The 26,713-nt window shown below is 37.8% G+C and overlaps 1 protein-coding gene across 3 annotated transcripts in view; it reads right to left on the bottom strand.

The window, feature by feature from the left end:
* RPS6KA5 (ribosomal protein S6 kinase A5) overlaps positions 1 to 26,713 on the bottom strand; it is an 82,311-nt gene that overhangs the window by 26,600 nt on the left and 28,998 nt on the right. For all 3 annotated transcript variants that reach the window (XM_086748195.1, XM_086748196.1, XM_086748194.1), the window contains 4 exons: positions 24,975 to 25,090; positions 24,114 to 24,221; positions 3,453 to 3,536; positions 24 to 127 (listed from right to left, as the gene is read on the bottom strand). In XM_086748195.1, the coding sequence (XP_086604321.1) occupies positions 24 to 127; positions 3,453 to 3,536; positions 24,114 to 24,221; positions 24,975 to 25,090 (412 nt within the window). The remainder of the gene's footprint in view (positions 1 to 23; positions 128 to 3,452; positions 3,537 to 24,113; positions 24,222 to 24,974; positions 25,091 to 26,713) is intronic.

Here is a 26,713-nt window from a genome sequence, read left to right as displayed (position 1 = left end):
TACTTTACTGTTTTGAATCTTACCTAGAAATCTCTGCTTGGGAATTCTTCTCTCCATCAACCGTAAATGGTGATGCTCCAGTTAATAATTCATACATAAGAACACCAACACTCCACCAATCAACAGCCTATAGAACAATAATAATTATATATGTTATGATACACTGAAGTAAAATTGTTAACAAAAGAAAGCACTCAGAAAGCAACTAGCAAAGGAAGAGCCCACCTCTGGAAGGGACGTTTAAAGGTCATCTAGTTCACCCTCCCCTGCAAGAAGCAGGGACATCTTCAGTCAGATCAGGTTGCTCAGAGCCCTGTCCAACCTGGCCTTGAATATTTCCAGGGATGGGACATCCACCACCTCTCTGGGCAACCTGTGCCAGTGTTTCACCACCCTCATTGTAAAAAATGTCTTCCTTATATCTAGTCTAAATCTACCCTCTTTTAGTTTAAAACCATTACCCCTTGCCCTATCGCAACAGGCCCTGCTGAAGAGTTTCTCTCCCTCTTTCCTATAGGCCCTCTTTAGGTGCTGGAAGGCCACTACAAGGTCTCCTCAGAGCCTCCTCTTCTCCAGGCTGAACAGTCCCAACTCTCTCAGCCTGTACTCACAGGAGTGGTGCTCCAGCCCTCTGATCATATTTGTGGCCTCCTCTGGACTCATTCCAATAGGTCCATGTTCCTCTTATGTCAGGGGCTCCAGAGCTGGACACAGTACTCCAGACGGGGTCTCAGAAGAACAGAACAGAGTGGGAGAATCACCTCCCTCAACCTGCTGATCACACCGCTTTTGACGTAGCCCAGGATACAATTGGCCTTCTGGGCTGCAAGTGCACATTGCTGTGTCATGTCAAGCTTCTCATCAAACACCACCCTCAAGTCCCTCTCCTCAGGGCTGCTCTCAATTCATTAATCCCCCAGCCTGTATTGATACTGGAGGCTGCCCTGACCCAAGTGCAGGACTTTGCACCTTGACCCTTTTGAACCTCATGAGGTTTGCATGGGCCCACTTCTCAAGCTTGTCCAGGTCCTTCTGGATGGCATCCCATCCCTCAGATGTGTTGATTATTTCTACAATAAATTATTTTGAAACCTCTCTACTTAGCTTCTTCAAACAACTTACCACGCTGAAGTCTTTCCACTGACTACTAAAACTTCCCTCCTTTCCCCCCTCCCAAATTAATTTTAATTTTTACCATTTTCAAGTGAAAAGAATTCTAAAACTTACTCAAAATAACAAAGGAACCTAAGACTTGCTAAGAAATAGTGGAACGTGAGCTTTTAGGAGCTTAAGAATGAAACTAAGGAACTTCCAAAAAGCACAATTTAAGAGTATGGGTCACAGTTAACCAGGGCACCTGAAAATGCTATGGAATTTTATCTTATATTCCCTAGTAACACATGTGATCTTGGGCTTCCCGTATACTATTCATATCTCTAACACCTCATAACTTACAAAATACTACTTTCTTTCAAAAGAAAAGATGCTACTATGAATAATAAAGGAAGCATTTTAATCACTTCAACAAAAATAATATGACTGAACGTATTCAAACTTCTCAGTTTTACTTCCATGAAATTGGCAAATCAATGAAATGGAAGTTTCGCTTTACTTATGTTGACAACATTAACACAATACAGGGAGACAATTAGTAAAGTGATGACAATTTGGCCTCATATTTTAGGGTTTTTTGCTCATGTTTTCTATATTCAGCCAAGAGTGTCTAGAAGAATCAGCTGAAGAAGTCTCTGTACTGTTAGTAATTATCTTTGCAAATACACAAATGATTAAAGAAAATCCCAGAAGAAAAATTTTTCCTAGCATGTGTTTTTTCCAAAACAAAAGGCAGATCTGCAGAATCAGAAATTAAACTTAAAAATAAAAGACAGAAAACAAACAAAAACTAAAATATTGGAGTAAGTATTTTAGACAAACAATACAACTATCTAGAAGAGATTACAAATCAAAAGCATTGATTAATGAGAGCACAGCATAGTAGAGCAATCCCATTTCTTCTTTTTTAAGTAAGATATTTGGGTTGCTAGATATAGAGTAAATATGAAATACACTGAAGACCTTCTAACGCTACATCACAGGACATTGCCAATGGTGCGGTAAGGAGTGTCTTGTGTAAAAAATTACCATCACATAGGTAACTGAAAAATCACCTTTATTTAGCAGCTAACATTTGGTATCCAACTGTGAAGCTATTTTTTACAGAATACTGTGTAGCTCTGCACTATATCTAATGAAAGTATCAGAACCAAAGATAACAGAACAGAGATTCCTCTTTAAATCAGGAACAATATTGAATTTGTAAGCACTTTTGAGAAGACAGAATCACAATTCCAAGTGACTGACACACTGGAGAAATGCTCTGAATCTGGCAAGACTAAACTAAGAAACAGGGTGCAGAAAAGAGCTTCAATTCACAAGTTTGTAAAATTCCATTTTTAATAATGACTAGGCAAGCAGTACAGTAGAAAAAGGTGCAGAGGTTACACTGGAATAAAAGGCAGGTGTGAGACAATGACTACATGAAAAGACAGACCACATTCTATTGTATGTTTAATTGATGAGTCAGGGAGGTAATCGTTCTGCTGTACTTCAAACTGCCAACTCTTAGCTGAAATACTGTGCCCACTACAGAGCTCCCTACCTGAAGAAATACACAGGCAAACTCAGACAAAAAGAGAAGCAGAACACATAGAGAAGAAGAAAGAACCTTCTCAGGCCAAGTCAGACTGAGTTCAGTTAGTCTAGAAAAAGGAGATGGAGGGTGATGTGACATTTTCTATCTACAGTGAAAAAACCCAGAGACTAAATATTCTCCAGAACTTCTCAGTATAATGTGCAATCAGAACAATTTATCTAGGAATATTGCAGAATTCTTTCAGGAAGTAGGTTCTTTTGGGTTTCAGATATCATCTATTATGGTTGTCTTGATCTTTGCCATCAATTACTGGTACTTTAATTCATAATGAAACTTGAGTGTCAAGCTAAACAAAATTCACGTTTACTATCTGAGATTATTTAGAACATTAATAACTCAACTCCATACTTCAAGAAAGATAAGTTTCCCTGATGTACAATTTTAAAAATATATCAGAATTAGCCACAAAACAGTACTTTCTCCACTCTGGAATAAATATATTTTATTTAAAAGGAAGCGTCAGCTAATTATTTTTGTCCCACTGCATGCTTAGAACAAGTTCTGAATAGAACACAAATGAGCCTCAATACCTTTATAAATATGCCTTTTACTCAAGATTAAAAGCTGAAAAGACATCATATTGATGTTTTTAAATATAGGCAATAATCTATTTTGGGACAACCTGAAATAAGGCATGTTTAAATAAAACACTATCACACTGTACAAAAACCCCTCAAGGTGAACAAGTGTTGCCTGAAGAATTAATTTATTTCCAGTAATATACTTAGACAGAACATACCTTATCGTGTCCCGTATCTCCTCCTCTTACTATATCTGGAGCCATATATTCTATTGTTCCACAGAAGGAATATGCTCTCTCATTCTAGCAAAAAAAAAAAGAAAACAAAATTCACGTCAAACAATTACATTATACAAATCATATGGGACAGATATGGCTAACAGTTCCAAGATGCTGGCAGCAATTCTTCTCCAAATAGCTCAGAACTGCTAGCTAAATCATATTCCATCACATGTAGAGATGTATCACATAACATTACAAAGTATTTACAGTCTTCTATGAAAAAATGAAATGTCATAGGTTTGTGTGGCAGTCTAGGATAAGCACACAAAAATTAACATATTGATATTTTTAAAACTTTCCCATAAGTCTAAATGCCCTATACACTTCAGAACTACTCAAGATTCCCCAGGGTAATACAGACACACATTCTGAAGGCTGCAATACCAATACTCTACACAACAAATGAAATCTTTCCATTATAAAGAGCATTTCATTCTAAGATGTACAATTTGAGTAAACTGCATACAATATCCTTTGGGTTCCCCTTATTTAGGAATTTATTAGGACCTCTAGAAAAGTAATTTTCTTTCGCAACACACACATATATAAAAAACACAACATTCTCTCAAGAAGAGACTTGGAGAGAGACAAGAGAGAGAAAGAAAAAGGCAGACAGACAGAGTTGTATATTTAATTTTATTCTACACACTGAAGTTATTGTCTTGATTATGTTCAAAACTAAGCTGCTTTCACAGGCAAGTATAATTGTTCCCTGTTAGCAATTTACCTTTGAGGTCAACATGAGGTCATGCTGTACCTTGCTAATGACGAAAGCACATGTGTTTGAGCCATGCAACATTGTTCCTCCCTTATCCTTCAAGCTTCTAGCATTTTGGGGACAGATCCTGATAGGTCCTTTAAAGAAGAGTGTTCAAAAAAGCAAATATTTCAAAAGTCAGGTTTTACATTTGTAGATTCAGATTTGGAGTTTAAAACAGGTTCTGTATAAGAGAACGTACTATACTAATGAGAGGAAGACTCTAAAAGTAGAAATAGTGCTCAGTGTTACCCTAAGGCATAAAAATTAAACAGTCCAACAGCATATTATTAAATTGTATTTATTAAAATACATATACTGTGACTGGTTTGGGGCGGGTAAAATTCTGAGCTCAAAATAGTTACAGGCCTGATTTTGTTCAAATATTAACTTGAAATATTAACTTTTGAGATAAAACCATAAAATAATAAAGTTTTCATCACTCCACTTTCTTTCGACACAAGTGTTGTTTCTCTTGGATTATCTTTTCCAGTACCTGTTATCTAAAAGAAAACTAGTGTGATAAAAAGCAAAACAAACAAACAAAAAAAAACCACCAACCAATTCTGAAACTCCTAGCCCTCCATCCTGGCCTCAGCCAATCTAAAGCTACTAATATATCCCTCTGCTCATTATTCCTTCAGCTGGGAGGGAGTGGGGGAAGAAGGGGAAGAAGGAAAGGAAGGGGAGTGAAAAATACGAAACGAAATTGTTCTTCGCCTGCTACCTCTTCAAAGAGTAACAATAATGCAGCAAAGCTGAGATTTATGAAAACAATTTGTAATGCTAATATACCAAAAGAAATGGAATAAAACTATTATCCTTTAGTTAGCTGCAAATTCAGCAAATAATCTGTAAAATTATGTCTCCACGTTTTGCAATAAAGCTAGGCTACAAGATACTGTAGTGACAAGAAATAGACTGGGGAGTTGTATATGAACGTATACAATGGTACAGCAGAACTCTTATGATCTCAGGTACCTCTTGCTGGTGAGAAGGCTCACTAAAAACATTTCAAAACACACTGAATTATTAGTAGTTGCTTTTTGGAAGAACAATTACAACCCATGCTATACATAACAGGTGGTTCTTATTTTCAATTACATTTACGTTTTACCTTTTTAATCTTTACAATCATTTTAGCTTTTAATAGGAAAGACTGAATTTCTGAAACAACATTTGAAACTTTGTTTTATTTCTTTCTTAAGTGCATGTCTGAGGTATACTCTGTCCCTTGCAGAATTCAGTGTTTAAAACCCCCAAAATAATGTTAGAGGTTTAAAAAAAATTTGTATTGTAACATTTAAAATAATTTCTTATAATTAAATTTCAGTATGAAAAACTCATACTCAAACAAGCATCTATAAATTGAAAACACTCTGCGATGCGTTTGTAATGAGGTTTATAAAAATCCCAACTTCTAATCCACATCGGTAAGTACTTGTATCCTTTAGCTCTTCCTTCCTTTCAGTTTAGAAGTCGTCTACCGATGAAACTCAAGGCAGAACACAGCCAAGAAGAAGAAAGCAGGTGATTATCACAAGCGGAGTTCTTAGCAAGAAACTAAGTAGTGTATCGGAACTCAGCTTTAGGTAGGGAAAAAAAAAACAAAACTGACCCACTAAGCAACATACGCTAGCGCCATATTCCAGAAGCCCTGTTAGAACCAGCTTGGACTGTTACAGGGGGACCATTAAGAAAAAACACTCTGATACCAACTAGTTAGTTTCCTATTTAACCACACAGAAAAGGTCAGAGGACTACAGCACTCCCTGGAACATTAAGAAAGCCAACTGTCTGAAAGCGAAGCATTCTGACTCGACTGAAAATTGACATATTTGCCTTCAGCAGATGCTGTACAAAGTCCTGACTTAAGACAGTTGAAGTAAAAAAAAAAAAGTCTGGATACTTCTTTGTTAGACACCTCCATTTATGCTGTGTTTTATTAAATTACAAGCCCCACCAACACCACCTAGCTGTTATAGCGGGGACAAATTGGAACACAGGAAGTTCCTTCTGAATTTCAGGAAACACTTTTTGGACTGGAGCATTGGCACAGGTTCCCCGCCATCGTGGTTTAACCCCAGCTGGCAACTAAGTGCCACACAGCTGCTCGCTCACTCTCCCTCTCCCAGAGGCATGGGGGACAGAGTCGGAAGGATAAGAGAAAGAAAACTCGTGGGTTGAGATAAAGGCAGTTTACTAGGACAGTAAAGGAAGACATAATAGCGATATTTATAGAAAGATAATAATAACAGAATCTACAAAACAAACTGTATAATTTCTCATCGCCTGATGACAGATACAGCCTGTCCCAAGCAGTGATCACAGAACGGAACCAAGAGCCGTCTCGCAACCCCAAGCAGCTATCTCGGAACAGTGATTTGTGGAGAAAGAGACCTGCCCGCCAGCCAACTCTCACTTACACACTGAGCATGACGTCTATGGTATGGAATACTCTCTTTGGCCAGTTTGGGTCAACTCTGCCAACAATACCCCTTCCCAGCCTATTGCACCTGCATATTAGCAAAACCTGAGAAGCTGGAAAAAGTCCTTAATCTCTTCACAACAACTAATAACATCAGTGTATTATGAACCTCTCCACGTACCAAATCCCATACTAAATCCAAAATGCAGCAGCAGCTGGGAAAAAAAATTACTCCATCCCAACCAAAACCAAGAAACCCACAGAGAATATCCCTCCTTGGCGATATTCAAAAGGCTTCTGGACATGTTCCTGGGCATCTGGATCTAGGTGACTGTGTTTGAGCATGGGGGTTGGACCAGATGACCTCCAGAGGTCCCTTCCAACCTCAACCATTCTGTGATTCTGTGACAAAACACTAATTTATATTTCACCACCGGTGAAATTACATTTCACTCACAAACCAAGTATGCAGCTCCTCCAAAAAAATTTCAAAAACTCAACCAAACCCCAATTTGTATTTTGCCTCCCCCTCCAACTTACATTTCATTCAACTTTATAACATGATTCCAAATTCCAGAATCTCCATTATTAATACTTTCATGTTATGAGATGTAAGAGAAGAAAGGAAGTTACTAAACAACTGAACTTGGATTACCTACATGTAAGTTCTCACTGAACATGCACATCTTGCAAACACTTGACCTTAAGTATTTTTTGCGCAATGCACAATGCACATTTTCTTCCCTCACTCAGCATGCATGTCTTAAACATTGAGGTTCCTTCTTCCGAGTTGCAGAATAGCAAGTAATCAGACACTAACAGAAGGAAACAGAAGTGTGGCTAACCCATCTCTACTAACTCAATATGCCAATATTGACCTTGTCTTTGAAAGAGTGACATTATGTTTGTTTCCAATCGGCAGTGCTTCCATGCTTACAGATAACCTGGAGATAGTCTTCAGTCTTCCAGCACACAACAGCTCATTTTGATTTCTGTTTTTTTCTTTACCAAGCTCAGTGTCATTCCTGAATGTTTATGCAATAGCATCGTTTTTAGTAAACGTATACAAAGTGCCTGCATCAAACCAGTTAAATGCTTAATTGTGCAACAACTTTTCATGAAGCCACTGATACAAAGAGAATTTTCTTTGTGTTCTTGATCAGTGAACACAAATATATTCACCTGGACAGTCAGGCAGTTCACTTTGTTAAACCATCTTCCTGCTAAATGAGAAAAACGAGTTGTATTCCCTTAACATTTACTCTTTGAGATGAGCTACACACCTACAGTGTGGATGTGCCTGGACGTATTACGAGATTGTTTCTAACAGATACTCTAGCACTACACATGGGGTAGACATCTAGCTTGTCCCACTCCACTTAGGGCAACATAAATAGACAGTGCACTGCTCTCTTTCCGAGTTCCTTGCAGTCATTCTGACTGATCTGAGCATCCTAGTGAAATGGAATTGCTTTAACTTGCTAGGGCATTTGCAATACCATACCGCAGGTTTTTCTGCAGATTATCTATTTTATCATGCCATTTTCCTTTTCCTTCATCAAATCAGACAAGACATAATTTGTCTTCCAACCAGGCACTCGGGAGCCCACAAAGCCAACCGCATCCTGGGCTGCATCAAAAGAAGCATGCCCAGCAGATCGAGGGAGGTTACTCTGTCCTTCTACTCCACTCTCTTTGAGACCCCACCTGAAGTACTGCATCTAGCTCTAGAGCCCCCAACATAAGAAGGACATGGGCCTGTTGGAGAGAGTCCAGAGGAGGGCCACAAAGATGATCAGAGGGCTGGAGCACCTCTCTTATGAGGACAGGCTGAGAGAGTTGGGGCTGTTCAGCCTGGAGGAGAGAAGGCTCCAAGGAGACCTTATAGTGGCCTTCCAGTACCTAAAGGGAGCTTATAGGAAAGATTGGGAGAAACTCTTCAGTAGGGCCTCTTGTGATAGGACAAGGGATAATGGTTTTAAAACAGAAGGAGGTAGATTCAGACTGGACATAAGGAAATTATTTTCTTTTTTACAATGAGAGTGATGAGACACTGGCACAGGTTGCCCAGAGAGGTGGTGGATGCTCCACCCCTGGAAACATTCAAGGCCAGGTTGCACGGGGCTCTGAGCAACCTGATCTGGTTGGAGATGTCCCTGCTCCATGCAGGAGGGTTGGACTAGATGACCTTTAAAAATCCCTTCCAACACAAACTATTCTATGATTCTATGACATGCTGACATCACCTAGCCACTGAGCAGCTTTAGGCCAGAAAATTAGAATTCTGTGACTGTCCAAGACAGAAAGGTGTAACGTGGTTTAGCATTCATCCTGGAAAACAATCACTTCATCAAAGAAGAAGACCTTAGAGAATTGTGTTCTTTGCTAAGAAAGACCTTGACCATTGACCTTGGCAGGTTGACCACAACAACACCATTTCCAGAGATCAAAAAATCCTACCTCCAGAATTGAATCAAAAGCGCTGACAGAAGCACGGAGACCTTGCATCATCATGCTTTTGATGATCTTGTGGCATCATCACTTGGCCATGCTTTATAGCCAAGCAATACTAGCAGGCATTTGAAACTACCTGAAGATGTAGAAAGCATATGTGTAAACCTTTCTCCTCAAAGACAGAGAGGAGTTCTCAACTGAGCTGTTTCATCAAGTGGAAAAAAAAAAAAAAATAAAAATAAGCACGTCAACAGTGGCAAAAAAAGCAAGAGGAAGAAACACCATTTCTCTGCAGAGACTGATCGAACTCACCACATCTACAGGAAAACCCTGACTGACAGAGAAACAGTCACTATTATAACACAAAGATGTGACCTTGAGAGTACACATCGTAGTCTACCGCAATGCAAATTCAGTTTAGCAACACATGCAACGGTAGCTAAGTTATTAAGTCTCATAACAGGTCGTTAACAGAGTATGCGGGGCAAGAATTGTAACTCCAAAGTGAACTACAGGAACTAGATGAGACTGCAGGAGAGACAAGGAACCACACATGCACAACATGCTCCCAAAAGGCTTATCTCTACTGGGCCAAACCACCTTTTGGCAGACAACTGTTTGGACAAAGGGCTACTCCATTACATCTGACTTAAGAAGTTACTGTACTGGAAGGATGGTGTTAGTTTCCAGTGCCACAAAAAAACCTCACACAGCCCAGATGCACTGAAAAAGTCTGATTCAACGTCCTAACACACCCAAAAGGGCACAGGAACAGGGAAAAGAAATAGAGACAACAGATTAAGGACCGGTATTTCCCAAAATCCGGGGGGTAAAGACCTGCCTTACTATATCACATACATGCAAAAATCTGCATCTGAGAAATAAACTGTGTTTTAATACTTGGCTGAAGACATCTTCAGCTAAGATAGCACAGCTAGACAACTGTCTGAATATCAGGGCCAAACCAGTAACTGTAAAGAAAAAAAAAAGTCGTTTTAGAGCAGAGGACAAGTTCCCAAGGGACTGTTACATGTATCATAACTCCTTCAATAAGCAGAGAACATCATTAGTTCAGGGACTCAAAAAAAAAAAAACAACCCAAAAAATCAAGTTAACAACACCCTCTGGAAACAGAGATCTGCATAATTGGAAAGTGCAATGTTATGCTTACTCATAGCATGGCAGACAGGGCATCCAAGTCAGCTTGAAGGGGAGTACAGAGAACAGCTTTTGGAGCTCCAAAGCAGCCCCAGAGAAAAAGAAGATGATGATCCACATTAAAAGGTTCAAGACTCAAGCAGACAAGGGTTGATGTGTTGAATACGTCCTGAATCAATAGTGTCATCAGTATGTTGCTGCTGAGTACTAAAGAAAATAAGATTTCTGTTTAGAGTTCCGCAACTAGAAGTTACATCAAGAGAAACACACAATCTATACAAGCATTATATGCACCCATCTGTTGCCAAATTGGCTGTTTGTACAAGAAACAGACTGAGCAAACTGGAGCATGCCATTTGACCACTGGAAAAATGGGAGCAAAAATAAAGAAAAAGATCAAATGAAGTCTTAAGAACCCACGCGATTTTGTTTCAGAGGCCTCAGGAACAAAACAAACACACATCAAAGCAAAGCACCCAAACATAAGCATCAAAGAAGACTTCAGAGGTGTGAATGCTGGAAAGGGCGAGTTGAGATAAAGCTAGCTAACAGAATAATAAAATAGGTAAAACAGAACTAAACAAAAAATCACACCTGCAAAGAATAACTACATGCTCTGTCTAGAGTTCCTGGCTCAGAATACGGAGACATATTCCAATTATGCTGTTCTGTAAGCGTGCACCAAGCCTAAGAAGACCACATATTTGCCATACAAATATTGCTTTGAGAAAATGCTTCAGAGCTTGAGAATTTGTGATTTTATCTCCAAAGTGTGAATGTAGATATGGAAAGCACTCAAGTGTCTTAAGACAGTCATTCTGCCATTTGAAGATGAACTCTTTACCGTTTAAATATATGTCCTTTGAAGCACTTCTTCAACTTGAGGAATTGCATTCAACAACATGTGCTACTGCTCCAAGAGACACTTGGGCCCTATAATCCTACAGCTTATTTTATTCACAACAGTCTCTGTGCAAACAGTTTTTAGCTAGAGAATTAGCCAAGTATTTGCTGAAGCCATTCTTTTCAGCATTCACAATTAGGACCCACTTCTCCAGCTACATGAAAGGTCACCTTTGAAACAGAACAGACTGCCTCTGTTCTCCAGCTACTTAATGCACAAATACTTTGTTTTTAACTGAGCTGGACCACTATCCTGAACATCAGACATGACACATTCTGAAACCATACTACTACCATATTCCTTCAAGCCATGAGACTTGACTCCTTAAGTGAATTTTGCAACTTTTTTTTTTTTTTAAATAAAAACAAAGCTACTCCTCTCTAAATGTTTTCTTTCATAGTGTATGTGTTCTCAAATAAGAATTCCTTGCTAATAGAAACAATAGCAAGATATGGTCAAAAGGCTTGGTTAACCCTGGAGTACATAATTTGCAACATAAGAATTCAAAGAAATTGAAATTACCCAATATTAGGGAAAAAAACATTTTTCAGCTATTAAATTGGCTTAGACTTTAATTGCCTTGTGTTCTGTATTCATCTAAGATATCCTAGAAACAAAATCAAATAGCTTAAGAATTACACCTTTAGTGTATTATATGTTAAAAATACGACAACAAAACCTGAACCTAGAAACACTAAGTGCTGTTGGGCCAAAGAACATAAAAACAACCTCTGAAGTTGGAGAGTCAGAGTTGCAGTCTCTGATGGCATGTATTTAATCTGCAACAACTCTGCAACCAGGTAGCATCTAGTGACACAAAGCAGGAGGGTGCAAAGGAAGGGAAGGGAACCAGGTAGCCAGGCAGAAGCTCGCTGAGGGCATTCAGGGCTGCTCTCACGACTAACTCTCCACAAGTCCACTCAAAAATTCTCCCAATTCAGAATTATTTACTGTTTCTTGTCACTTTTTTTTTTTTTAAATGAAGTAGTAATAGAATTACTATGCATGTTTTGTCTGGGTTCTTCCACAGATTTCAGCAACATTCTTACGAGATTCCTATGCTTGTCCATACTTGTTAGCTGGCAATTAAAATGCTTCATTCATTTAATCTGACCTCACTGTTATGAAGGTTTCAAAATGTTATGACCTAGCAAGACAAGAGGAACACTTAACTCTTGTTGGACGTACTCTGAAATCGCACAGCAAGTTTAAACAAGGTTTTTAACCTAATACAGATATGGTATTTCTGCTTAAAGTCGAGGACAATCAGTCTTTATTATGGGGGTAGTAAAATTCTCCATATCAGCTTTCAGATCAGGTATACAGCCAAAAAATCAAACTGATGAAAATCATAGTTCAGCTAAAATTCCACATATCTTGAGTCTTCTCTTTAATTAATCACCTAACGGGTTATACTTCATGTGAATGTGTACACCGTGTAAATCACGAGAGCTACTACTATGTTTCCAACTTCTACAAAATAGTCAGGGCTCTAAGTAAAGTCTACCACTCTTCCATGAAAATATCTATTGCCTACAATAACTTGGAAGCAGTCTGCATGCAATATATGTGACAAAAAGAAAGCCAGTCTTCAGAAGATTTAAATTTTCAAACCAACCTTTTGGAACTGGTAAAGTTATGATGAATATTAAGACCCTGCTCTGAATTCTATTTAGTGAATAAACATTCTAACACATGAAAAGCTGTGTAATCTTGATTGTTAATTATTTACAACTCAAGTTTTCTTCTCCAATAGAGAGTAAGTCTTATATCACACCAGGTGCATGGCATGTGGTAATTTATTGGGAAATAAAGATGTCTTTGCACGAGAGTAAGACTCACAATTGGTGAAAGGATCACATGGAATAGAAATGAATGGCAGATATTCAAATTTCTTTGACACCACAGTACTGTAATTCTTGCACAAGATCATGCATGTCCAATTTATGTTCTAGAGTAAATAAGATCTGCAGGGATGCTATGCTTTTGGCTCTCAAGAAGTTCAGCCAAGATGACTGCTTGCTGGATACCACAAACTACAAGGAGGAGAAACAAACAGAGAGAAGCTTCATCCTTTAAGTCATTAATGTTTCCTAGGTACATCAACCAGTCTCTAATGGAGGAAACCAGAGGCAGTTGATCTCTCCTGCAATGAGAGAACAATGTAAAGATTGGGGCCAAAAGGCTGGAGTACAGCCCTACAGAAAAGGATTTGGGGGTTTTGGTTGATGGCAAGCTCAGTATGAGTCACCAGTGTGCCCAGGCAGAAAAAAAAGGGATCAGCCGTATCCTGGGTACATTAAGTACATTATAGCTAACAAGGCCAAAAAAAAAAAAAAAAGAAGGAAAAAAAAAATTGTCCCACTATACGCATCGCTGGTGCAGCATCACCTTGACTACTGTGTGCAGTTTTAGGCTCCAGTACACAAGGAGGATACAAAAATATCAGAATGTGTCCAAAGGAAGGCAACAAAGATGGTGAAAGAAGGAGAGGGCATGACTTTTGAGGAGCTGATGAGGAAACAAGGTTTGTTTAGCTAAGAGCAGAGGAGATGGAGGGGTAACATTATTGCCATCTACAATGCTCACATGATGGGGAATGAAGAGGGAAGTGCTGATCTCTCCTTTCTCGTGTCCAGTGACAGGAAGCAAGGGAATGACTTAAAGCTGTACGAGGGGAAGTTCTGATTGGATATTAGGGGGAAAAAAAAAAGTTCCTTCACTGAGAGGGTAATCGAGCACTGGAATAAATTCCTCAGGGAAGTGGTCATGGCCCTAAACTTGTCAGTGTTCAAGGAAGTATCTGGAAAACAGTCTCAGCTACGTGGTTTAACTTTTAGAGGGCCCTGTGTGGCATCAGGAGTTGGACTCGATGATCCTTGTGGGCCCCTTCCAACTCAGGATATTCTACAGTTCTATGATTCAATGAGACTGGAGCACAGCATGTTTCAACTGCGCCAGGAAACATTTCCCTGCTGTACAGAAATCTTTAGGTATACAGAATGCTTCACAAGTCTTTACAAAACTAAGAAAGAGGACTTAATACACCTTCCAGTATCTCAAGGGGGCCTACAAGAAAGATGGGGGGAGACTGTTCAGTAAGGCCTGTTGCGATGTAATGGTTTTAAAATAGAGGGAGGCAGACTTAGATTAGATAGTAGGAAAAATTATTTTACGATGAGGGTTGTAGAGCACTGGAACAGGTTGCCCAGAGAGGTGGTGGAGGCCCCATCCCTGGAAACGTTCGAGGCCAGGCTGGATGAGGCTCTGAGCAACCTGGGGATGTCCCTGCTCTTTGCAGTGGGGTTGGACTAGATGACTTTTGAAGGTCCCTTCCAACCCAAACCATTCTATGATTCTGTGATTCTATGAAATTCTTCAAGATTTGGCCTTGCTAGTTACTTCTGGTATCTGCAGAAAGACTGCACAGACTGCAAGGTTATATTGGATAAATCCAGAACTGCTTATAGAGTTCCTCAAATGACTGCTTCATTTTATAGCATGATTACCAACATACTAACTTAACTGTACCTAAGAAAAATTCTGTTTCTTAAGTAGTGCTTCATGCAAATTCTGAACAGGAAATCCACAATTTATATGACTTCTCATATGCTGCTTCTCACATGGTCTTAACTTTGTGTGGTGAAGTTTGCTCTCTCTTTTGCATCAGTTGTAAGACAGTCTAGCGGAAGAAAACTCAGTCTGCTCAAACGGAAGTCATACGATAGATTGTAGCATACTGTTCTGAAGGTTCAGTGATGGCAACTAACATCCCTAGCACGCTCTCATGAAGGCTTTGGTAAAAAAATGCTTGGGAGAGCAGTGCTGTCCCAAAAGATATAAAGTATCTAATGTTGTATGAGAGTATGTAACAGCTCCTGGAAGTAACTTAAATAGAATGTGCAGAAGCCCCAACACTCTTCGCATAAACTCTCGTAACTGATGCCCGGCTAGGACTGTGACACTTTACCCAGTGATGAAAAGTCATCCCAAATGAAACATGCAAGTTACACTTCCACAGAAAGTCTCACTCAAGAGGGTAAGGCAGAAAGCAGACTTCAATTCAGAACCAGAAATGGCAGCAAGAGGCAGTAGTACTGGAAACACACTAAATAGGCAGTGAATCCTCATGGAGAACAATATTAATGTGTTTTTGTGAGGCTCCTGCCATCTCTTAGTGTGCACATTTATCAGTATCAATACCATAGGAATAGCCCCAGCCACAACAATATAGTATATGACCCTTCCATTTTATGGTTTTACCAATTTCTTAGTGAACAAGAACATTTTAAACAATATACACTAAACTGCCCCTTCTAATAATTTTAATTTCTTTAGTGCATATTTGGAAATTGACAGCAGCATCATTCATTGTACTATTTTTAGGAGGTCATTGAAGAAACATATATTTAGTTGGGAAATAAGCGAATTCAGACAGTAAAGGCTAGAAAGGATATATTATGCTACTGCATTCAGGAGTAAGACTCAGACTTAAGTAAGGGCAAGAGTTTCACAGGTAATCAAATGAAATAATTTTCTTGTCCTTTCAACAGCAACATATAATCCGTTTGTGAATCTCCTCAAATGCATGAAGTGGTAGATCATTTCTAGGTACGAACAGATGTCTAGATTTGTACTGTGCTAGAGAACTCTCACTGCTGCTTTTCATTTGACTAACCCAGGGAAATATGCTGGAGTAAAACTACCTTCCTTAACTTCTTATATACTTCTAAACAAATGTTTCAAGTCAAAAGTTGTTTTTCTTCCTTTGTCAAAGGAACTTCAAAGTCAAAGTTAACTTCCAGGTTGCATTAATTAGACCCTCTCCGAATTCCTGGAATACAAGGGACAGTATCATTATTGTTGCCCTTTTTTCCCCCCTCCTTTTTAACAACAACCATGACTGGAGTAATTAGAGTTCTGAAAGACAAAGGTTTTGGCTACAAGCATAAATAGTGAAAACTTTCCTAGGATAACCATGTCAGGGCCCTGAGGTTATCAACAGGCTCTGCAGCCTCTTTCCTATGGGTTAAGGCATCTGTGCTCAAGACTAATGCTGACAAAATGCAGCTGAGTAACCTGTGTAGAACCTCATCAGGGGCCGCCACCTTCACCTGGGAGCTCCCATTTTTGATCCCTCTGTAAGCTGTGCTGCAGGTATGCCTGTACTTGTCAGTGTACCTCACTGATCCTGATCCACCAGCTTCAAATCCTAGCTTGACCTCAAGCCTCCATCGTCACTATGAGCTTGTCTGATAACCACTGGACTGTTGTCTGAGCCTGTCTTACTGCCACTAGACTTGCTCTCAGCTTCTTGTTTGGCAACTGTGGGATTGTGCCACTGGTCAGTGAGCATACTGATCCATGCCTGCCTTGCTGTCACCCTTAGCTCCCAGCTCACACTAATGCGGGAAGCAGTCTCCCCATCCTGTTGCTCCCTGACAAGCTAGTCAAGGTCCACAGTTCCTCCAGACACAGAGTTTAAGTTTGAAGAGCTTAAGCAGTTGAAGAGTTCAGCAGTATTACACAGTGTGTTGTACATCAGCTATCAGCAAACTGTCTACAAGCTATTGATTAAGCGAGCCATTAGAGATCCCTTGGCAAGTTTAATGAGAAAACCAGGACCATAGGATAAATCAAAAGAATACTGTCATAAATGGAAATTGCAATGCTGTAGAGGCCATGTAGCAGAGATTCTACTAACAAGCTGACCCGCTGAATGGATTTTGCGTTTCAAGAAAATCACAAGTAAAGAATGAAAAGCCTAAATTCCATGCAGAGGCAGGCCTCGTACCTTCAGTGAACCTTAGAGGTCATTCTATCCGAAAGTGACCTTACTGATATTTACTTCAAAAATAAAAACACACCAAGGAAAAAAACCCCTTGTTTCCATAGAAATCAGATCTGTAACATTATTCTTTGCCATCACTTTAATTGTCCAGAATAACAATAATTATAACCTCAATTTAGGAAGTGTAGTTCAGCCCTGATCGGGACTGAAATGAAAATTGTCAATGAAAATTGACAGAACCTCTCTCATGGTTCAAAGACATGATATAGATTTAAAATGAAAAACAAGCATCTTGTTCCAACAAAGTGCATACCAGATTGACTTATTCTTTTTTTCTCACTTTTTTTTTCCTAAATATTTTAATTCTTTTGGGAGCCATTTTGGTCGTATTATCCAGACATAACACTGGGTAATTAAGATGTCCGTATCATAAAGAGTAGTTTCATTCAAAAGATCTCTCAGCTGTAGACTGTTGCTTCTGTAGCTGTAACTTCTATTTAGGACCAAAACTATGATCTCTGTAGGATACAGAGGAGGAAGAACAAAGACAGGAAAAATGTTTTGTGGTACACTAGTTAGACTGCTCTGCTGCATTTGACAAAAACATATTGAAGACTGTAGTATGAAAGCAAAGGTTTAGACTAGACCAAGAACAGTTGCAATATGGAAGACCAAAGGTCCACTAGTTTGAAATATCATCTCAGGAAGAATTACTAAAAACCGAAAATTTATAAGGTCATCTGAAATTAGATAAAATCCTATCCTGTTCCTACTTGAAGAAGCCAGTTAAATCAAAATACCATGTTGGTTACTATGCCTCATGCCAGAAGTACAGTAACACATTAATAACCTCTGCTTCCAAAACAAACACGGAATCAGGCCACTGAATTTTTCAAGCAAGAAGGAGATTTGCCTGTCAGCAGCTGCCACCAGAACAGGCACTTAAAAAGGAGAACAAGAACAGCTAAGTCTGGCACTGCATGCCAGCCAAAAAAATATGCAGCCTCTACAGCTGTGGTCCCAAAACATAACTCAATGCAAGGCTGAGCCCTCACCTAATTTCAAGTGGAGATTCAAGAAAATCAGATTCAGAGACTTATACAATGGCTATGTTTGCTTTCGCAGTGCAATGCAATTGCAATTCTGCAAGGAATTCTTTAAACCAGTTCCTGATGATGGATTTGTAAAGCAAATAACTAAGAAAAAAAGTCTCAGTTCTGCAGGCAAAAAAATTCAGAAACAGCACATTATTGTGTGGGAGGAATGCAAGTATGTACCACTGTCATCTGGATGAACATTTTGTACTAGGTTCTTCTCAAAATTTCAGTTTTTGGAAGACTTGTTTTCTAAAGCATCATCTTTTGAGAGACAGAGGTAACAGTATCAAAAGAGAGAAGAACGGTATACAAAGTAAAACTTGAAAAAAATCCTCTTTCTTCAAATACACGCAAAATTATACATTGTAAAGGAGTACTGATTCTGGGAAGAATTCTACTAGTTGCCACTGCAAGCCTTCAAAAAAACTATTCTTAAAAAAGAGAATGTAAAGAAAAAAATGCATAGGAGACGCCAAACAAACATTTACAATATCGGAGAGGACCAGATGTAAAAGGTAGAGCAGTAGGAGCAGTTAGTTTTGTTCAAATGCAATCCGTCTGGTTCTAAATTCATTTTTATATGGCCATGAAACTCTGGCCATGCAAGTTTTTCACACTTGGTTGCCCAAGTTTCATTGAAAGTTAGGTATTCAGAGTAATTCAAGAGGTAAAAAAACCCAAAACAAAAAAAAACAAAAACTCCCCCCAAAAAAAACTATGAGAAAAAAAAAAAAAAAAAAAAAGATTAATGAGGATGGCAGCATTTGCCCTCAAAATTTGGGTTTTTTTCCCCTTGGAAAATGGAAACAGTTTTCCTGCGTTTATTAGCAACTTATTATTCTAAGATCCAACAGAAGACACCAGACTATTTAACACAGAGATTAGTATTTCTCTCCAAAATGGGATTTTTAAGTTGTATATTACAATAAGAAAAGAGTATCCCAGAGCAGTCACTGTAAGAAATTATAATCTGTCTTGCAAAAATTCTTAATAACATTTTGAAATTTTGGCATCAAAATCCGGACAAAATTTACTTTGTGCTCCAGTTTTCTGCATTACTGCTCAATGCTGGGAAAGCACAATCATCTTTGTGACAAGCACTGAAAAAGGGGTATCTCTTGGGCTAAGGCACAAACAGTCATGTGATCATTGATGATCTGGTTTTGCAATTAAATGAGTCCTACCCTTCAGTTAAGTACCTATAGAGTGTTTGGTATGTTCTCAATATTCAATCTCAGGACACTTAAACACCAACAGAAGTACACCAATTAACGTGAAAAAAAAATTGCCATTGTTTCGTTTCCTTTTCTGAAGTAAGTGACATAATGACTAACTGACCACACAGATCTAGAAACAATTTTTACTTCTGTGGACTAACTTCACTATTCAGTTTACTCTTTCTTATTTTTTCCTCTTTGCAGAAATGTAGATCTACTTCTTGTAACTGTGCTATTGTTTAACTGAAACACAAGCAGATACAGTAAGAGTCATCTGCAGCATGGATTATTCTAACTCATCTTTGCAAGAGAATGCTCAATGTTCAGAGGACACGCTATCGAATTTCAATGATTCAGACATTTTTACTTTAATTGGACAATTATAAGGGTCTTTGAAAGTTAAATGCACAGCTAAACTACTAGGTCACTCGAGTGAGATGACAGTTTGCACAGCACTGAACAAGAGTCAAGTTGTAGTCACTTGGTGCCCCACTGTTCCTTCTGCTTCCCTCTGTTCTGGACCACCTTTAAACTGCTCTGACAAGGTGCACCAATCTCTTCCTACTTCATCTACCAAAATCCACAGTGGACTAACCATCTTTTTATCATTTTTGCTTTAATAAAACTTTCTTTAAAATCTTTTAAAATTACATGTTAATTTTCTTTCCAGAACAGAATGCTCACTCAACCAGCTAATAAACTAAAACAAACAGCAATTCAACGGTGAAAAGCATCTGACAGTTATAACTAAATTCACAACTCTGATCAAGAGATTTTCAGATGGGAAGACAATAACCTATCTGAACTATTCATTCTACACAGACAAGTACACAGATATCCATGCAACTGACTTAGATTACAGTTCAATCATCCTTCATACAGAATGTCTATGCTCATATTATTTATTATTAAGGATTTGTATACTCTCAGATACATTTTTTTAAAGACTGACAACATTCAGTATTTACTACATATTTTTTTTTAAACTTCATTAAGCAAACACAAAAATGTCAAAACAAACTTAAGCTAATGCGTAAGATGTGTACCAATGCAGAAGAACTGAGCATTTCACTATACCCTGGAAGAAACTAAACTTTATGGAATTTAATTAACAAGAAAAATGTTAATTGTTATGCATGGTCCCATAGAATAGATTCTTACTACAGTAATTCAATGTGTTTTCTAAGACGTACAGATCTCCATATATACTAAAGTAGATTTTTAGTGTAGTTACAGAACTACAGAAAGGAAATGTGAGGGTAGAAAAATAATTTTAAGAATTAAGTACATTTTCACATGTATTTTAACAATAAACATTAAAATGAAGACCAGACCTGATGACTAGGTGAAACTGACATTAACCAAATCAAAACAACTCCAGCATACAAGCAGAGCTATTAATGAGATTACATGATAAAAATATGCCTGAGCCACAAATCCAGAAGATAAAGACGCCACACAAGAAATAAGACGGCAAAAAAACCCCAAGCAACTTAGGGGTTTTGGTTTTTCAAAGGGAAATGAAATGCAAGACTCTTTAAAAAAAATAGCAACACCAAAGTGACTGCACTTAGGCAACGAACAAAACAGTGTTGTAGAAGTTTCGAGACAAAGACTGTCAGTCCTACCAGTTTCCTGCGCCCCTGATAATAGTTCATATTAATGTCATGTGCAAATATATTCTACATCGCAGTTAGACAGGAACTCAACTGAGATACATGAAAGCAACAAAGCTAAAAAGCGTCTTTTTTACCCCAATTTTCTTTACAATTCAGTTGAGAGTTAAAAATCAGAAAGACTAGCCTTAAATTCATAACAGGACTAAGAATGCAAGTGCCATAAAAATCAATATTAAAAATATACTATTTGTTTAAATCTCTTAAGCTCTTACCTAATCCCATTCTATGGTTAGGCTAGTCATATTGTAGGTCTTCATGAGATATTAAATGAAATTTGAATACTAAAAGTCATTTCATACCTAAAAGCCTTGTGATACTGACTTATCCTATGTGAAAATTCATTTTTATTCAACTACTTTATTCCAGTTAGGTTATTCTTTTTGCATGCAAATACAAGCATATGGACTTCATTTTAAAGATACAACAAAGGCAAAACCAGACTGCCATTTCACTTGTAAAAGACAAATTTCAATTTTTAGCAAAACAGTAGTATAAAATGCTTTACAGCCCTTAAAACAGCACTGCTTTCAGTTTGGATTTGTAATTCTTGCATGTTATAAGCACTTCAACATAATAATTATAAAACAAAGAGGATACTTAACAATGCACTCTTCACACTCATGCTTCAGTAGCTGCATGGCAGAAACCAAAAGGTTTCTGTTTTCCTAGAAGTCACATGCATTTGCTTCCTTTCACTCAAACAATACTTGGGAAAAGCAGTTTCCCATCTCTTTGTTTTTGAATAGTCAATTAATCTGCTATAGTTATTAGACTCAAGAAATAGTACTTTTTATTATAAAGTGACTCCTGTTAGATTCTATAATCGCTGGAAATATTTAACAACCATCAGATTAAAGCAGGGATAATGAAAACACTGAACTATTATTATGTTTCCTAGGAAGTATCCCTAACTACAAAACTATCCAAAATTCATAAATACATGGCAAATAATTCTCTCTGATAAGAATTCTAAATATAGTACATGCTTGTAATTGCTGATTTTTATATATTCTTAATAACCTAAATGTATCTTGTTTCAGAAAATACAATGTGAAGATGGAGGTTACTAAAATAAATGCCACTTGCATAAGTCTACGTTTTTAATGGCAAAGTTCTTGCAAGAAGCAGGGTTGGCCAGGGAAGAAGTGTGAAGAAACTGGGGAGAAAGGAAAGCATGCTGGTCTGATTAAACTGCAAATGCTACACCCTGTTATCCGACTTACGCAGTTGTGTAATTTTATTTAAAAGTGCTACCCAATAAGCATGAGAACAGATAAACATAAAGCTATGCAGTTACATAGGCAAATTTTACCTCTTATAAGTGCATTGGTTCAGAAGTGTAAATTAAGTATCTTTTGTAATATGAATTATAAGTCCTCTAGTAGTAGCTAAATTGTCTAGAGAGAACACAATATGAAATGTCAATTTCTATGTGTAAATGGATCATTCTAATAATGTTTAGGTTCAGTAGCTAAATTACAATGGCACACATGGAAACTGTAGTCAAGTGCAGTTGAAAGTTTGAAAGCAAACAATACAACTGCAATTACTTTTTTTCCTTAAAAGAAACACTAGAAACATTGAGCTTTTCTGACAGGCAAGTCAAATATAAAATGTGAAGAAGAATATGAGAAAAAAAATACGGATAAGTGAAAAGATTTCTGAGGTATATACTGAAAACAGAATGAATCAGAGTCAGAAGAATAAACATTAAATGATTGCTTTATTTAATGACAGGAGAAAGAGGAATCTGATTCAGAGTGTGAGAAAAGCAGACAGGCATCTCTAATGCTTATCCAAGCCCTCCCCTTTCCTTGCACTGCTTGTAAATGATGTCCCAATGGTGAGCACAGATTAGCAAAGTGTATTTGCTAAACCATCTGTTTTGAGACTTAAAGAAGGTCCCAATTCATTAGGACACTCATCACAGGGAAGATTTCAGTTTCACTCAACTTTGGCTTAAAGGCTGGAGGACTGCTCCTTTTCTCTCCCATCGGTGCAGTAATACCTTTCCACGTACTTAACTTTGTCTCTTGTGCCCAGCACTGTTTCTCTCACAACTCTAAGCAGGTCCTGCTCTTCCTAGCCACACCACATGCTATCATTCCTTCCTGCTAAAAACTGCATCTCTCTGTATTTCCTCTCTTGAAGTGGTCTGGCAATTTGCTGCTAATCCCTTGCCACACAAACTGAACCTCCTCTTGGTTTTATGCCATAATTTAAAAGAAATATACTGACATTATCTGTATTACTTCCCTACTTCAGAAAGTAACATTTCGTATCTCTTAAAATGGTACCTCCCAAATCCTACCAGGCTTCATTTGAAATGCAAATATTCCAGAGGAAACTACCAGTTATCTATTTTTAGAAAACCCCTCTGCCACTTCTAACAAAGACTTTTAGATCTGCAGTCCCAGATTTCAGTATCTCTAATATCTAAAGTAAAAGCCAAAAACTAGCCATTTTAAAATTCTCTCAGAAGTCAAATCCTCTGCAATTTTGACTCTCTGAAATCTAAAAAGTATATTTGGAGAGAAAACTGTACCTCACAAATAATTAACAACTAATGTCAACAGTCAGAGATCACTATGTTAGGTACTATTCACATATTTAACAAGAGGTAAGCTTTTATCCTAAGAGCTTGCAATTAAGCTTATCAAAAGTGACACAAAGACATGAGAAAGAGACAAGATAATAATACATTAATTATTATTAGCATAAAGAAGAGTCATAGCATACCATTTGCCTAGTCACTGCAAAGTATTAGCACAGTCAAGTGTTTTTAAAAAGGCATCTGAAAATGAAAAGTGGCTTTTCAGACTTACGTGGATCTCTCCTTTTTCACACAAAAGGGCAGCAGGAAGGAGCATGAAGGCATTTCAGGGAAAACTAGAACAGACTAAAGCATCTGACAACTCTGGCAGGCCAAAGACCAATGAAATGAAAGCTCAAAACCCAGTAAAACAGACTACCAGATTTTGTTCTGTGAAATAAGAGTCTAGAAGGCAGTTTTTCCTCCCCTCTCAAATGTGTTTACAGTTTCAATGAGATAGAATCTGACTTTGTGATCTTGCCAGATTCTGTCCACAGTTACTGGAGATTCAAATACTCACCTCATCAGTAAGGAACTCCTTACTCAGACCAAAGTCTGTCAGCACCACGTGGCCATCAGAATCAAGGAGAATATTCTCAAGTTTTATATCCCGATATATAATCCCCAACTGCAAAAAGAAAATAAGAAAAAGTATTTCCAAATCAGTGCAACCACATCATGGCAAAATTCTTGAATGCATTTAAATATGAAGCTAGCAAAATTAACATTATTAATGTGACACCCAAAAGTGCACCTCAAAAAGGACAATTTTAAAATGCCTTAGAAGAAACAACTTCGAGTGACTTAAGAATTCTCAGAAACTACACTGTGCATTAAGATATTAAAGGACAAACTATATCCTCTGAATCTAAAAGTGACTGAATACTTCCTGTTGAGTTCACCTTTCATTATGAATGAATATGGATGCTTCTGTAACACGTTCTAGACTGCACATGCATGCTTTGTAACAGTCTGCTTACTACCTCTGAAAACTATTACACTTTTCATGCCTACAGTTATACCAAAATTTCAGAATTCTGCTGTTGTATACAAAAAAGGACGAGCAACCAAACACTGTTTATGCTGACTACAAATTAGTTTTGCTAACATACACCATTTCATAAGGATTACTAAAAGGTAGCAATCATTTGTCAATAACAACACTCTTCACACTGCAGACAAAAACCTGTATCCTTAATCTACTGCATATGAATAAACACTCCACTGGGAAGTACTTTATACAACTAATGTCCCATGCTAGATTAAGTTACCTTGAATTCAAACAGTCTAAAATAAACAGTTCTCCTTACTAACACCATATGATGTGAAAAGAATACAACTGTAGTCCCACAAAATCAGCACCAGGATAAAGACACTTTACCTTGTGGAGATGTTCAAGTGCCAAAACAATTTCTCCAATGTAAATTTGCACCTCATTTTCTGAGAATCTCTCTCTGTGTGAAAGGTGAGTAAACAATTCTCCTCCATTTATATAGTCTAAAAAGTAGAACAAAGAACCTTATAATTTCACTTTCTGACAACTTAGTTTTCTTACTGGAATATTAATAGGTACTTTGTAAGTTACTACATAAAATGTTCTGGGATGAGATGCTTTTACTTCATTGTAATTCAGTAATATTTCATCATGTTGTAAAATACTCAATTTCCCTCTTAGAGGACTGACAAAAGAACACCAACCACTTTTAAATAAGCAGCAAAACCATAAGATAAGCCTCAAATACCCATAAATAAAGATCAACATTTTCCGCAAAATCAGTCTTTTAGTTATTTAGGAATATGAAAAGACAGGACTACAAGCGACATCTACAAACAGAAAACCCGTACACTCTTATGAAATATTTAAGAGCAACAAGGCAGACAGGCAACTGGGAAAAAAAAAAGGTGTTTAGGTGAAATGGTCAACCATGGGCAATTACAAGTTTTACCCTTCACAAGGGGAACTTTGATGGCAAAACTTACGGAAGAAGATTATTTCTACATACATTCCCTCATGGAACCACACTTTCACTCTTTGCAGGCCGTAACACACGAGTTTTCCTCACAGTCAGAGAGGGGGGAAAAAACCCTAATTATTAGAACAGAGTTCCACTGCAATGCAAACACATTCTAGAGGTAGAGCTGCTTATGCTAACAGTGTACATTAAAGACATTAACTTGCAACCCCACAGCCCCCATATTGTATTTGAGGTCTACATACACAGAGCAGGGACCATATCTTACTCAAGATTTTCTTGAATATGGTTTCTATAAATTCACTGGTATAATACATAAATCCATTAAAAAGGTCCAATTCTATTAGAAGTAAGTGAATACTTTGAAGGAGAAAGCAAAGATACAGACATTCTGATCTCTCTCTCCTTTTTTTAGTTCTCCAGTTCTCTGCTCAGGAAGAAATATTAGTTGAATCAAGCAGTGTGAGGAAGATTATTTATCTAGATCAGTGACCATCTGAAAAAAATTGTAGATATAAATAACCCACATTTTAAATTGCTTCCTTCTTCCAAAAAAACTTTAGCATTCTAATCATGGAGAAAACAAAGATAACAGAAACAAATGTTTAAAGTATTTCTAATCAGAACTGCTAACTTAATACAAGGTAAGAACGGAATTCCCAGGCACTGTTCTGAAGACTGTGACAGACAGAAACCAAAGCTGCCACAGAAGTGGCAGAACAAGCCTAACTCTATTCAGGTTACAACACTAAGCACAGCCCAGTGAAACAACCAGCCTTCAAATTCTTAGTGCTAGATCAAATGCTCCATTGACACAATGGGGAAAAAAAAGACATTGATTACTTCAATATAAACTCCATCTGACAGTTAATTGTTGGGGTTTTTTTTAAGTATTAGTAGACTAACCTTGTGTGACAAGCTTTGTATAGAACTGGTACTCACATGGATACAATACTTTCTTCTTTCAATCATAGCTTAAAGTCAACCTAAAAACTGGAATCAACCAAATCCCATATTTTATATTAACAGCCTTGTTTAACATGTAACAACTTTGTTGGCAACATGCACAGCAGGACTGAGTGTACCCTCAAAAAGTCTGCCGACAACACCAAGTTGTGTGGTGCGGTCAACACACTGGAGGGGAAGG

Source organism: Chlamydotis macqueenii, chromosome 5, assembly GCF_036417535.1.
Source record: "Chlamydotis macqueenii isolate bChlMac1 chromosome 5, bChlMac1.mat, whole genome shotgun sequence".
Taxonomy (NCBI): domain Eukaryota; kingdom Metazoa; phylum Chordata; class Aves; order Otidiformes; family Otididae; genus Chlamydotis; species Chlamydotis macqueenii.
This window is presented reverse-complemented; position numbering and strand designations above follow the sequence as displayed.